Source organism: Megalops cyprinoides, chromosome 13 (assembly GCF_013368585.1).
Source record: "Megalops cyprinoides isolate fMegCyp1 chromosome 13, fMegCyp1.pri, whole genome shotgun sequence".
Taxonomy (NCBI): domain Eukaryota; kingdom Metazoa; phylum Chordata; class Actinopteri; order Elopiformes; family Megalopidae; genus Megalops; species Megalops cyprinoides.
In genome coordinates, this window is record NC_050595.1 from 28,261,179 (window position 1) to 28,274,698 (window position 13,520).

At 45.1% G+C, this 13,520-nt stretch overlaps 2 protein-coding genes across 2 annotated transcripts; both read left to right on the forward strand.

Annotated features, from left to right (window-relative positions):
* The first annotated feature begins 673 nt into the window (after positions 1-673).
* LOC118787719 (trans-1,2-dihydrobenzene-1,2-diol dehydrogenase-like) lies at positions 674-3,607 on the forward strand. Its single transcript, XM_036543352.1, has 7 exons — positions 674-763; positions 933-1,044; positions 1,160-1,323; positions 1,955-2,207; positions 2,539-2,663; positions 3,044-3,194; positions 3,498-3,607. The coding sequence occupies exons 1-7, from the start codon at positions 674-676 to the stop codon at positions 3,605-3,607; spliced, it is 1,005 nt and encodes a 334-aa protein (XP_036399245.1).
* Positions 3,608-4,586: 979 nt separating this feature from the next.
* dhdh.2 (dihydrodiol dehydrogenase, tandem duplicate 2) lies at positions 4,587-8,991 on the forward strand. The gene is made up of 7 exons (XM_036544290.1): positions 4,587-4,703; positions 5,564-5,675; positions 6,098-6,261; positions 6,458-6,710; positions 7,653-7,777; positions 8,008-8,158; positions 8,671-8,991. Exons 1-7 carry the CDS (start codon positions 4,614-4,616, stop codon positions 8,778-8,780), a joined length of 1,005 nt encoding a protein of 334 aa, XP_036400183.1. The 5' UTR covers positions 4,587-4,613; the 3' UTR covers positions 8,781-8,991.
* Positions 8,992-13,520: the final 4,529 nt, after the last annotated feature.

Consider the following 13,520-nt stretch of genomic DNA (forward strand, 5'->3'; position numbering starts at 1 on the left):
TGGTATTTGGCTGGGTGGTTGAGACACTTTTAGATTACAGAAGTCAAAATGACAGTAGAATGGATTGCTCAGCAACAATGTTGTGAAAAAGGGAAGTCCTTCAGCTTAGACTGATTTTAATCATTTCCTATGCATAGATCATTCGCTGGAAAAAAATGTGAAAGACAACAAGCCATGCTAGGATGGATCAACCTAAAACTCAGAACTTTCTGGTCTGGTGGTTGTGTGACTTGCAGGTAGGCCTCAAGATGTATACATTAATCCGTTTTCCTACTCTTTTGTTAATGTTGTTAAACCCTGGGTGACTGTTTTGCTAGAAATTTTTAGAGACAGCCAGTACGGACCGCTTCTCCCTGGTCTGAGCTACTGGTATGAGCGTTCCTGCCAACTGCAGTGAGTTCCTGGGTTTTGCTGCAACTGGTGAAGTGACAAATCAGCCGCTCCGAGAGGGAAATTAAGAGGAGGGGAAATAACCTCCCACGCATATAAATGAGCGACCTTCTCCAGGACGGTACTGCTGGTCCACTACGTTTCTTGGTGCAGAGCGCTCGCCACTCTGACAGAAACGCAAAGTGTCTGGATTTGAGGCATCAGGACTCCGCTTAGTTCAAGAGCAAACAACCCCCTTCCCCCCCAGTCCTCTCTTGTCAGCCACTTCACCACCAAAGTCAACATGGCGACCAGGTGGGGAATATGCGGTGCAGGGAAGATCAGCCATGACTTCACAGTGGCGATGAAGACACTTCCACCTGGAAACCATCAGGTATGAAATCCCAACAAAATACATAGCTTATGGTTCTGTTATAGGTGCTGAGACAATTACTCAAACAAAATCCCCTCTGCTCTGGACTGCAAGTTCTTCAGACTGTGGTTGCAAATGGAAATTAATGGATGCCTGTTTTTTTCCCTTTCCCCTTCCCTTTCCCTGTCAGATTGTTGCTGTGGCAGCCCGTAGCCTAGAGCATGCAGAGGAATTCGCCAAGAGGCACGGCATCTCAAAAGCGTACGGAAGCTATGAGGAGCTGGCCAAAGACCCGGGGATAGGTGGGTGAGCGCTCAGGAGAAATAAGATTCATGCTTCACTAGGGTTAATGAGCCAAGAGTTCAAGGCTCAGCCTCTAGCATCTCTCTGATTGAATCTCCCCCCATGTTGCTGCAGACATCATCTACCTGGGCGTCCTGCACACGCAACACCTGCGCGTGGGGCTTCTCTTCCTCAATGCCAAGAGGAGCGTACTGTGTGAAAAGCCATTTGCCATGAACTCCAAGGAGGTGAAGCAGCTCATCAGCGCCGCCAGAGAGAATGACGTCTTTCTGATGGAGGTACAGAAAATCAGGGATTAAACACACCTGTGATCACTGGGCAGCAGTGTGGCATTGTGGTAAGGAGCTGGGCTTGTAACTGAAAGGTTGCTGGTTCGATTCCTTGCTGGGGCACAGCTGTTGTACCATTGGACAATGTGCATGCTAAATGACAATAATGTAGTGTAATGTGAATGTGCTGGGGAATCATCCGCGTCATCAATGTGTAAGAGATAATAAAACCTTTCAAAACAAAAAGGTTTAAAGATTTGCACACGCATATTTAATGCCCTAGCTTAATTATTATAAAAACCAAAGGAGAAACAGCAATGTGATAGCAAGGATGCAAAATGTAGACAAATGGAGGGTGAGCAGGCTCAACAGTCCAAAGGAAACCTGCGTGTAAATGATCAGCAAATGATCAGGTGTCACAATTACTGTTCTCCAGTACAGAAGAACACTCCCTACACGCAATTCTTCTCTGACCCATTTTTCTGCATTTCAGTGAGATGGCCAAACTGTTTGTTCACATGCAGCATGAGGGCTAGATGCGCTGGTGCCAGGCACCGGGAGAGGCCCTGATTACGTCTGTGCGGCTACGGAGCGCACAATCTGCTCTGACACACGGCGTCTCTCCCGCCTCCTCCTCCAGGGGATATGGTCGCGGTGCTTCCCGGTGCATGTGGAGGTGTGCAGGCTGCTGTCGGAGGGCACGGTGGGCGAGGTGAAGGTGGTGAAGGCTTACTTCGGCTCCCCGCAGCTCCACATCCCCCGCGCGGTGGAGAGGGAGCTGGGAGGCGGGGCGCTGCTGGACATCGGGGTCTACTGCCTGCAGTTCGTGTTAATGGTGTTCAGGGGGGAGAGGCCCGAGTCCATCCACGCCACCGGAGTGCTCCTGGACACAGGTACTGCCACATGGAACAGATGGGCAACCCCAGTGAGCATTGCACACGACACTGTGAATCAATATTGTGAAAAATACTGAAAACTACTGACAAGTCTATTACTTTGTATTCAGCCTTGGCCATTTTACCACACTATGAATTCTCCCCATATTTATGATTTTACCACATCACCCACAGATGAATTATTGACAGTTACCATGGACACGAGAATGACCTTGAAAAATGTCATTTCTACGTAGGAGTGCTGTAGCCATTGGTTTTTCAAAGCACATGTCACATAATCATTAACAATATCATGTGCCACCTTGCTGTCCTCCTGGATGTGCTGCAGGTGTAGATGAGACCATGGCGGTGGTTTTGAAGTTCTCCCGGAACAGAATGGCCCTGTGTTGCTTTTCCATCGCAGCTGCCCTGCCCAACGACGCCACCATCTCTGGCACCAAGGGAACCATCAGGGTATGCTCAAACAGCGCCTCACCAGTGTTTCATGTTTTATCTGATACTGTGTGATTTAAATGGATGTCACACTCAACAAATCAAGCCAGAAGTAATTACTTTCTCAGAGATCAAACATTATCCAAAGTATGTCTCCAAGGAAAGACAGGTAAACAGTCAGGGTGCAGTTGGATTTAGAATGCGTATACAGATCTAGTTGTATGAATTGTGTTTTTCCATCATTTTTTTCCTACGAGTTTATTTATACATTTTCACTGGGAAAGATGAATCTATTAGATTTTCTAGCATTCTCTGCTGGTGCTGTTTTCAATGTCAATCTGTATGTGTCAGTAAAGACCGGATGAGCGGCAGGCTGGATGCTGTTCTTACTGCTGTTGCAGATTCCCTCTCCCATGTGGTGCCCCACCCACCTGGTGGTGAATGGGAAGGAGAGAGAGTACCCGCTGCCAGAACCATCCCTGCCACTCAACTTCACCAACAGCACCGGGCTGCGGTACGAGGCCGAGGAGGTGCGGCAGTGCCTGCTCAAAGGTAGGGTGGCCTGCAGGGAATTTCAGAAACCCTGCTCTCTTAGTCAAAGAGGTCATTTCATTAGAATCATTGATTTCAGTTCTTCAGATGGCAAAATTACCGAAGGAGAAATAAAGATATCTGCATTACAAAGCCCAAATTCAAAAATGTCAACAAAGTTTTCTGAAAGTAACATAGACTGGTCATGTTTCAGTGTTAATGGAATACTTTATTCAAAGCTATAACAAATAAACAAAAGAACAGCATCTAAGTTTGTAGACTCCATGCAATACAGACGGTATCATTTATGTATCTCCTCCCCAGGACTCAAAGAGAGCTCTCAGATGTCACTTGCGGACTCATCACTCTTGACGGAGATTATGGACGAGGCCAGGCGCCAGGTTGGGGTGGTGTTCCCTCAGGATAGCCCCTGACCTTCCCCCTACCCCTCGGTGGCTGTCTCGCCCCCTGTGGGAGGTGCTGTTCTCGGACACGAACGGCCATGCCCCTGTCCCTCTAGTTAGGACACCACTGCCGAATGCTCAGTAAAGCACGCTGCAGCAGTCACTGGAATTATACGCTGTTAAGTTTGACATTAACAGCATATGGTCCAAAGTTCAATAAAGAGCACTATCATGGAGTGTACGAGTGGGTGATTTTACATAATAAAATATATAACTTGTAAAGGCCCTAAACATTTAGTGAAATGCATAACCAGAGAATGTGACTTGAACTAACAGGCTGTGGTGCACTACCACACTCAGTGAAACCCAAGCTGATGTCATGTCAGCTGATGACCTGGGCGGCTGTTTTGTACAAACAATACAGTGTTATTCTGATGAGCCCGGCATTTGTGCTGGGTAAACCCATAATAATTCACTGGGATTGGCTTGAGCGGCATTTCTTTTATCATTTAGTAACAAGGCACTCATTGTAGGCGCTTATTATCTAACGGCCGCCTGTGCCAGGTGATTTTCCGCGCTCAGGACCTGATTAGCACGATGTACGGTGTACAGTAGCACTCAAAAACATGGTAGAAACGCGCTTCACTTAGAGGCAGCGAAGCATGGTTTTAAGTGCACATATTGTGTTGCATAGCTAAATACAGACACACCATTAAACCACAGCAGAGTAATAATTTACGTCTTTGAAGCTGAATGTTTCTCAACGTGTATGTGTTTCACAGTAATGCAGTTTTTGAGAAACTTGTAACCTTACTACATGTATTCGGCACAAAAGGGCTCATGCAATAATATACTGCTGATTTGTTCTTTAAACAGCCAAAAACGTGCAATATGAAGGCGATACCGACTGAACTATAATTGGTAAAACCGCGATTTGACTCCACCTGCCGGCACTTAGTCCTGTATGTGCGGCTGATAAGTGAGGTTTCATTACAATGAGTCTCGACTCACTACTGTCAGCACCACGAGTATCAACATGGCAACTAGGTGGGGAATCTGTACCGTCGGAAAGATCAGCAATGACTTCACCGTGGCCCTCAAGACACTTCCTCCTGAAGAGCATCAGGTAACATTAGTTACTGTACCTGCCTGGGTTCGTACTTCGAGCAATAATACAAAACCTTCCATTCACTACGGCTTACTTCCTAACATAGTTCCACAGTTTGTTAGTTAGCTAACTAGCTAGCAAGCTAGCTAATCTACTTGCACCGCATTTGCTATGTGAGTATGACACATTACTCTGGACCTTGATTTTAAATTAAATTATGCATTGTTCATATTACATATAACTTCCATTTTTGCAAACTCTAAAAGTTCTCATGGTTCTCGCTCGAACATTGCCAACAATTCCTCATATGTAATATAAATAGATGAACAAGATTGAGTTTGTGTAAGCAAAAATAGCACGCTGTTTGCAGTAATATAAAGTTATTCAGTGTTAAAGCTATCACTGTCATTCCTCCAATTGAAGATCTGAATGGGACGACTGGCCAAAGCTAAAAGACCCCTTTTTGTAGCTAGCTACAGTAGTAGTGGTTAATAGTCTGCAGGGTGTAGATTCTCATGAGTTGCAAAGTAAGCGTTTATATTTGAGGAAAGATCCGTTTCATGTAGCACGACTAGCTGTCATGTTAAGCCTTTGCAAACCGACCTGATTCACTTACGTCAAGTCGTACGACCGTAATACACCAACTATCGTCGCAGTTGTAAAATACCGGAATACCGTAATACAAGTAGTGTACCTTAAAAGTGACAGCATAGCGCAAGGCATTCTGTTGGGAGTTGTATTGAACATTTAGCAACGTGTGCATTTAGTTACAAAAACAGAATTGCTCTATAATATAGTATATGACCTTATATGAGGATATCAAAGTAGGGAAGTTGCTGTAAGGTCTGTGGCTGTGACAGCATTTCTCTGGCTCTCAGGTAGTAGCAGTGGCCGCTCGTGACCTGCAGCGTGCACAGAACTTTGCAAAAAAGCATGGCATTCCCAGAGCCTACGGGAGCTATGAGGAGCTGGCTAATGATCCTGACATTGGTGGGTTCCATGTTGCAGTGTTTACAGTTCCTGTGTACTATTTTTACACATATTACAGTATACTTGATTAACTTCTTTTTTGGTGATCCGTTGATTCAGTGTGATTGGCTCAAGTGTACAAAAGAAGAAGCTCACTTAGGGTTCAAACATGTCCAATATCTACTGCTTTAATTTTACACCACATCCTGTCCACTATTCTTCCTTTGATAGGGGGTCTACCCCCTTGCCTTAGTCTGTTCGGATGCGGTTAGGTCACAGCAGAGAGCAGTCCCCAAACAGTGAGTCATTAGTCTTAGGTACGTCTTTTGCTCAAAACTTGTGTGTCTCTAGGAACAGCATCCCTGTTGGTGTATATGAACTGTCCTGTCCTAGTTTCTGACCCAACCCTCCCCTATTCTCTCCCTGTCCTTTTCTGCGGGCAGATGTGGTGTACGTGGGAACCATTCACCCTCGGCACCTGCCCGTGTCCGTGATGTTCATGAATGCCAAGAAGAATGTTTTGTGCGAGAAGCCATTCGCCATGAACTCCAGGGAGGTGCAGAAGCTCATCGCCTCTGCTCGCGAGAACAGCGTCTTCCTGATGGAGGTACGGGAAGCAGGGCTCAAACACATGAGGGGCCACCCGTTAGGTCGCCGGTAACAACGTCTTTAGACACAGGCGACACCGCAGCCTGGTCTTTTTGTTATCACAGCATGTAACGCGGTGCAGTCTGTTTGAATCCACGGTGTGTAAGTATAAGGACGTCCCTTTCCTCCCTCCCCGGTCCCCTCCTGTGCCGCAGGCCGTGTGGTCCCGCTTCTTCCCCGCGTCGCGGGAGATCAGCCGCCTCCTGGCCCAGAAGGAGGTGGGCGAGGCCAAGTTGGTGAGGGTGGAGTTCGGCATCCCGCTGCTGGACGTGACCCGCGCCGTGGAGAAGGAGCTGGGAGGGGGCGCCCTGCTGGACATCGGCGTCTACTGCCTGCAGTTCGCTCTGATGGTGTTCGACGGGGAGAAGCCGCAGAGCATTCAGGCCTCGGGGTTCTGCCTGCACACAGGTAACGCAGACCGGTGCAGCTCTTGCAATCCCGGTGCTCACTCTGGGTTTGAGCCCGCTCTAACTGTCTGTCATGTTGGGTTTGGCTCTGTTGCCTTGCATCATAGGAAATGTAAAGCATTTGACATCAGAAATAACGCATTTCAAAATGACTCAAGTGCAAAAAGCTCTGTGCTAGAGGACTGATACCCCAAGAGTTTCTGCATTATCCTGTAACACAGGCGTAAACCACTTCACATGTGCTATCGCTGGAAAACATGGTCCTCTGCCTACTAGCATCATATACTGACTCCCATCACCTTAAAGACACACAGCTGACCCTACAGTATGGCTTATCATCATGAGCTGATGTTCATTATGACACTTCAGTCAGAGAGTTTTAAACATGATACAGTAGCTGTCTCAGTGGGAGAAAAAGCACATTGAGAGTCATTACACTGCCTGCAAAATTATAAATCCTTTCCACCTAGCAGACTCTGTTCAGTGACAACAAACAATGTGATTACAGCAATAATCCAATTTGTTGCTCATAAAAAAGCAGAGGGCTTCTTGTGTTGTCTTTAAAAAAACCTCTGGAAGGATGTAAAGTAGTTTTATTAATGTAGGCCTGACTACACAGCTTGTCTGTTTAATGTCTGTGAAGACTAATAGGACTTCAAAATGTGGGTCAGTCTGAATGTTATTAAAAAAAACTGCAGAGAAAAAGGAGTAAAATGAAGTATACTGATATCTCCCGAGCAACCATATGAATTCCTGCAGGATAATATACTAGTAGTGCTGTGAGGATATTCACTGTGATGGACATGGAGGTCAGGGGAGTGTAGCAGTGGTGTTAGCATACACGCCGCTGTCTATGTCGATGTGAAAATCCCAACACGAGAGTTGGATACTGAAAGTAATATGCAGGTGAGGCGCTCGCCTAAAGCGATCCTGTTTTCACCAGGCGTGGACGAAGCCATGGTCATCACTCTGACGTTTTCAAGGGGCAGGATGGCGGTGTGCATCTGCTCCATCTCCGTGCAGCTCCCCAACGAGGCCGTCATCGTCTGCACCAAGGGGAGCATCAAGGTAGGTCGGATGAGCGGGCTGCATTCTGACGCAACCGTGGGACGTAGATATCGCCCACTGCGCCCCTCAGAGGTGAAAGTTCACTGCGCGCTGGAGAGCGTGTGCACCACGGCCTGTAGCATTAAGCAGGGCGTAAATGCTCAAAGGCTGGATTGACGTTTTGAACTGACATTCGTCCACTGCTGTGTGGAAGCACTGACGGTGTAGCCGAGCCTCCCCATCTCTCCCAGATTCCCTCTCCCATGTGGTGCCCCACCCACCTGGTGGTGAATGGGAAGGAGACAGAGTACCCGGTGCCTGAACCATCCCTGCCACTCAACTTCACCAACAGCACCGGAATGCGGTACGAGGCCGAGGAGGTGCGGCAGTGCCTGCTCAAAGGTAGGGTGGCCCTGTTTGATGACATCTTAACCATTCCCGTTGGCACCTGCTGATTTTCATGTTATACCCCATGTGGGAGAAACAGGTCAGGGACTGACAAAAATACCTGCTGTTATATTTCGCACCTTTTTCCTGTACATGGTTTATCTTGCTTTTACTTAACTTGGTAAATTATTTCCAAGTACACTTGATAGAAGATGATGATCTAAGTATAAGACAGTAACCACTTCAGGTCTCATAGGTGCATATGTTGTAAATGCATATTCTTGATACTGTCCTGTACAAATATCTGATCGTCGGAATGTACCTGGCTGAGTAATGTTGGGCTAGACGTTTACTTTCTACAGAGGACCACTAGATGGTGCCGCAAAAAATCTCCTTTAACTAGAAATATCACAGGGAAAATTTGAAGTGGTGTAAAAAAGCCAAATAGTTTTGGCCTTATGTTTTATCACCTGTTTTTGGTATAAGACACTTGCATGGTGGAAATGGTTTGTGAACGTTCTCTGCAGGACTCAAAGAGAGCTCTCGGATGTCGCTGGCGGACTCCCTTCTGCTGACGGAGGTTATGGATGAGGCCAGGCGGCAGGTGGGGGTGGTGTACAGCCAGGACTGCCAGTGATGTGGCCTCCAGTCACCCACTCTTCCCCCTACTCTACCACTCACATTCAGTGCTCAATAAAGCAAGCACATTTTGGACAAGTGCCCCCTGTCTGATAGATTAGGCGCTCAGTGCATCAGTGAACCTATCCGTATTAGACTCAGCAATTAGACCAGCAATACAGGTACACATAGAAAACAGTTCTATGACATAATAATGTGAAGCAAATGAACATTTAGTAATAATAATATTTTACTAATGCTTGATATGTTTCCTGAAATACACTTTATTTTGAAATATTTTAATTCTAGGAAATAAATCTAGGAAGAAGTAAGTTAATTTTGGGAAGCACCTATGAATTAGTCAGTAGTCCCATACTTCCTCTACAAAGACGCTTGATGTCATTCTTTTCACAAGTGCATTGCACACATGTGTAATGATGATGATAATAATAATAATAAAAATAATAATAATAATACCACCTTTATTGTCCACCCTAAGGTAGAAATGTGCCTTTGGCTTCACCTCCCTTAAGCCATATACATACAATTACATGCATATTAACAGTGCTCAGTGTTTGATGAGATGCATTGTTAGTCCTTTTCAAATACCACCACAGAAACCTCACTGGGTAATATGAGGAAAACAAGATAATTGATAGATAGATAATACTTATTGCTACAAAAAGGAACTTGCCTTGCCAACAGTCAAGGATGTTGGGAACAGATGTAAACAACATAAACATAAAACAATTAGACAATAAATACTGAAACTGCAACTGCACCACAATGCAAATGATAGTGCACTGTAACATTATTGTCATTTTCCTCATCAAATCACAGTCCTCAACACACAGCAGCTTTGTGAGGATATCATACAACCACTGTGTTTAGACGTACAGAGTGATATAGGCTGCTGCTGTAGCACGTTTTTCAGAGTGCAGCACCTACCTTTGGCGCGTGCTGTTGGGAATGCAGATTCACAGTGTTGCTGGCCTGTCTGAAAGACAGGAGACGCAGCGGGCTGAGAAACGCTGTCGGATGGTGAGTTACACTCTCGTCCTGAGGCTGACGGAGCGAGGCAGGGCATGCCTCCTCTAAGGGAAAGCCCAGGAGCTCACCTCCGCTCAACCCGCGAGAAGCCCCTGACAGGAGGCAGCAAACTGCAACACTACCAGCAGGCCGGGGAGAGTGAGTGCTCACTGCATACGTGGGTGTGGCTAGTTTATGAAGAATAAAAAAAGCTCTAAAATGTCATCTCCCTTACCTGATTTGATCCGGGTCAGTCCCTGTAATGGCTGGTGCTTTGTGGGATCCTGCCTTTGTGGGCCGATGTGCTGCCATCTGGCTGAGGCTCGCAGATGCAGAGAGGTCAGGCCACTGCGCTGGCACTCATTCAAAGCGCAGTTTACATCTGGACTCGATGGACAGGCGTGCTCGTTCTCCATCCCATCATCTCTGGAATTGCATTCTGGGTCCACGCATTTGATCAAAGCCAAGGGATGACAATACAAAAGAGCTAGCGGTGTCCCCGTCGCTGCACAGCTGTTAAGTCATAAGGACTCGGAGGCAATCATGTTAGCCTGTTGGTAATACTCGTACATCATAAAGGGATGAGTATGCCCAGAGGAGAGAGCTGCCCTGCCTTTGAAAACGTTGCCATAATCCTTTTTATTTTCATTGTTCCTGGAGTCACTTTCAAAACAGGCTTTGAAATGGTATCTAGAGCTGGTGAACCACACTACAAATGCTCTTGGAAACTGGCACAAAGCAAATTACATCGTATTTTGCTGGATAAACAACTATTCATTCTGGCTATCTCATACCCCATTAAGAAACTTCTTGATGTACTTCACCCAATTTGACCATATAGTATCATTACATTACTTTATTGTTATATAGCAGATGCTCTTATCCATAGTGATGTACATAGGTTGCAGTTTTACCCATTTATACAGCTGGATATTTACTGAGTCAATTATGGGTTAGGTACCTTGCCCAAGGGTACAACAGCAGTACTCCGGTGGGGAATCGTACCAGCAACCTCTTGGTTAGGAGCCCTGATCTTTACCACTACACCTGCTAAAAAGATGCTTTCCTTGAAGCAGTCTGTTACTCCAGTGTGGAGCTCAGCTATTACAAAGTCACCCATGCCTGAGCTCTGCACTGGAACAAATTCAGTCTGTGTCTGATATGTGGCCTGGGAGAGGACAACAGATAAGATCAGACAAGTGACACACATATCAGCTGACAAGGAAACCTGATGTTTTCAATACCAGACTCTACAGGACTTTATATTTTATTACATTTTATATATTATGCTCCCATCATAACATCAAACCCCTAGCTTTTCTAAGCCACAGTGAAGTCAATTCTATCATCACAAGTTAAAGGAATGATATGTCATTCATACCAATAGCTCATAGGACACCAGTATAAATATTCCATGTTTATTCATCATCAGATTGCCAGGATTCAGAGGTTCAGAATTTTAGCGTGGTACACACGTCACAGAAAAGTTTCCATCTCTGTTACAATGGAAGCAGCAATGTCAACCATTACAGTATAACACTAGGTAAGGTAAACCAACTGGACAGCAGAACATATTGGACTAAGCATCTTGCAAACAAGTCATAGTGTTTATAAAGGTATAGGTAGCAAGTTATCTGCTTACTAATTGGCTTACTAATTTCCCAAACCTCTCTTGGAGGACCCCTTGTCCTGCATGTTTTAGATCTCTCCCTGCTGCAACACAACTAACTCAAATGATGAACTTGTTATGAACTCCTGAAGCTGCTTAATAACAAACTGATCATTTAAATAAGCTGCGTTGGAGCAGGGAGAGATCTAAAACATGCAGGACAAGGGGTCCTCCAGGAGATGTTTGGGAAACGCTGATCTACAGTATATGTGAGCTGGAGTACTAAAATAGACCACTAGATGGCACCAAACTATGTCTCCTTCTTGTGGTGCTTTGAGGAATTACACGTTTTTCCCATTGCCTTACATGGATGCGTAGCACATTTCACCCCATCTTACACATTCATGTTGTCAAAGCCCAGGCATAGCATAGCGAACCAGAAGAGCACTAGACTTTCAACTGCCATAAAAAAAACAAAATTACAAAAGTAATTGATAATTTGTGCGTTTCACCGAATTTCAGCAAAGTTTGTTGTCCAAGTATTTAAAAGCCACTCTTCAAAGAGGGGAACCCGCAGTCTGTACAAATACCTGCTGCCCATGGTTATTTTTACAGGACTGAAGTAAAACAAATTCTTATTGTGATGGCAGTACATGTATGGAGAAGTCTGTGGAAACCAAACTCTAAGCACATGCTCTATGGTTCACCACTGAGAGGGAAGATCTACAGCGGTCACCATAATTATGCAACAGAGTAATTTGCTCTAAATACCATCATCACTGATTCATAACAATCCATCAACATATATCCACTGAGGTCCAATTTTCATTATTATGGTTTACTGCTTAATTGTTCATCGTCATTGCTTATCTGTCAAAGGAGGTTAACTGTCCTGGCCTTATCTAACAATAGATTTGTCATGCCTCTTAGATGGATTAGCCTCTCAGGGCTGAAAATGAGGAAGACCGGTATAGTCTGTAATGCACTGTTTATTTTCTGTGTGGTATTTGTCCATTTGTAATGTTGAAATACAAAGGTAGGCAGCCATGTTGGTACAATCCTGGCCACTATAGCCATCTGTTATATCACTGCCAAAACTAATCACTGAAGAGTGAGCAAGCAAGTGCTACAACATCTCACAGGTTTATGACAATGTCCCTTCAGAGACTCTGGTTAATTACCATGTTCTTGTAGGCACTGGTCTCAAACAAAGGCAGCAGGCCTGTCTTTACTTCCAATTAACTGGTTTTCTCAACTGTGACAATGTTCCTTATGGAATGTAGATTTTTCTTTTATACAGTATGTGTGATAGTACATAACTGCGGTTTCCCTCAGTGTATTAACATTGCTTTTCTGCATCATCAAGACACCCAATAAACACAGCCTCAGCAAAAAATGGTAATTTATAGTTTTAAATATAGTTAGAATATAGTGTTAAAATAATGTATTAATATCAACTTTTGATGTTCCTACAGTCTTTACTGATCATGAAAATAACATGGAACTTCATGACACGCAGAGCTACAAGTGGACATTGAAATCAAACTGAAGATCATTTCCTTCTTTCCCGATTGCTAAAAACAGGCTAGTCCCTGGTTATGATTCACAATGCAACACTGCTCAGTGAGACAACACACAGAAACACGGTTCAGGTGCTCATCTCTTTTAATGATGGAAATCCAGTCGTGCAGGACAACTCAGTACACCAGATTTATACATCGTATTACCCTTAACATATCATTAGACTTTTAAACCTAGCATCACAATCAGGGAAGCAAGTGGTGACAGCAGCACACAGACACTGATCTAGGTCACTGGCAGACAGGAACGAGAGAGCAGGTCTTCAGGGAAAGATGAAGGGAAGGAGGGAGGGAAAATGAGAGGGCTCCACCGTGCTTCCAGTGGGGGGCTGAGAGGGGCCGGGGGTACACCCCCCGACCCCCTCTCATCACCCTTGGGCCTCTTCAAAAGCCCCTCGAAGTGCTGGGCTCCGCCAGTTGTGTCAGGGGTCAACCCACACTGAACGGGTTTACATCCATTTAAAAATTCAACGAACCATGTAGCAGCTTATGACAGACAGTGGTTCTTTAAGTGCCAACATCAATTTGATCCAAAAAAAAA

What these genes read in the sequence shown, in the direction of transcription:
- LOC118787719 (XM_036543352.1), top strand. Translation starts at nt 674, where the DNA reads ATGGCGACCAGGTGGGGAATATGCGGTGCAGGGAAGATCAGCCATGAC. An exon ending in CGGAGTGCTCCTGGACACAG is followed by an intron (nt 2,208 to 2,538) that starts GTACTGCCACAT and finishes GATGTGCTGCAG; the next exon opens with GTGTAGATGAGACCATGGCG. An exon ending in GCGGCAGTGCCTGCTCAAAG is followed by an intron (nt 3,195 to 3,497) that starts GTAGGGTGGCCT and finishes TCTCCTCCCCAG; the next exon opens with GACTCAAAGAGAGCTCTCAG.
- dhdh.2 (XM_036544290.1), top strand. Translation starts at nt 4,614, where the DNA reads ATGGCAACTAGGTGGGGAATCTGTACCGTCGGAAAGATCAGCAATGAC. An exon ending in TTCCTCCTGAAGAGCATCAG is followed by an intron (nt 4,704 to 5,563) that starts GTAACATTAGTT and finishes TCTGGCTCTCAG; the next exon opens with GTAGTAGCAGTGGCCGCTCG. An exon ending in GCACCAAGGGGAGCATCAAG is followed by an intron (nt 7,778 to 8,007) that starts GTAGGTCGGATG and finishes CATCTCTCCCAG; the next exon opens with ATTCCCTCTCCCATGTGGTG.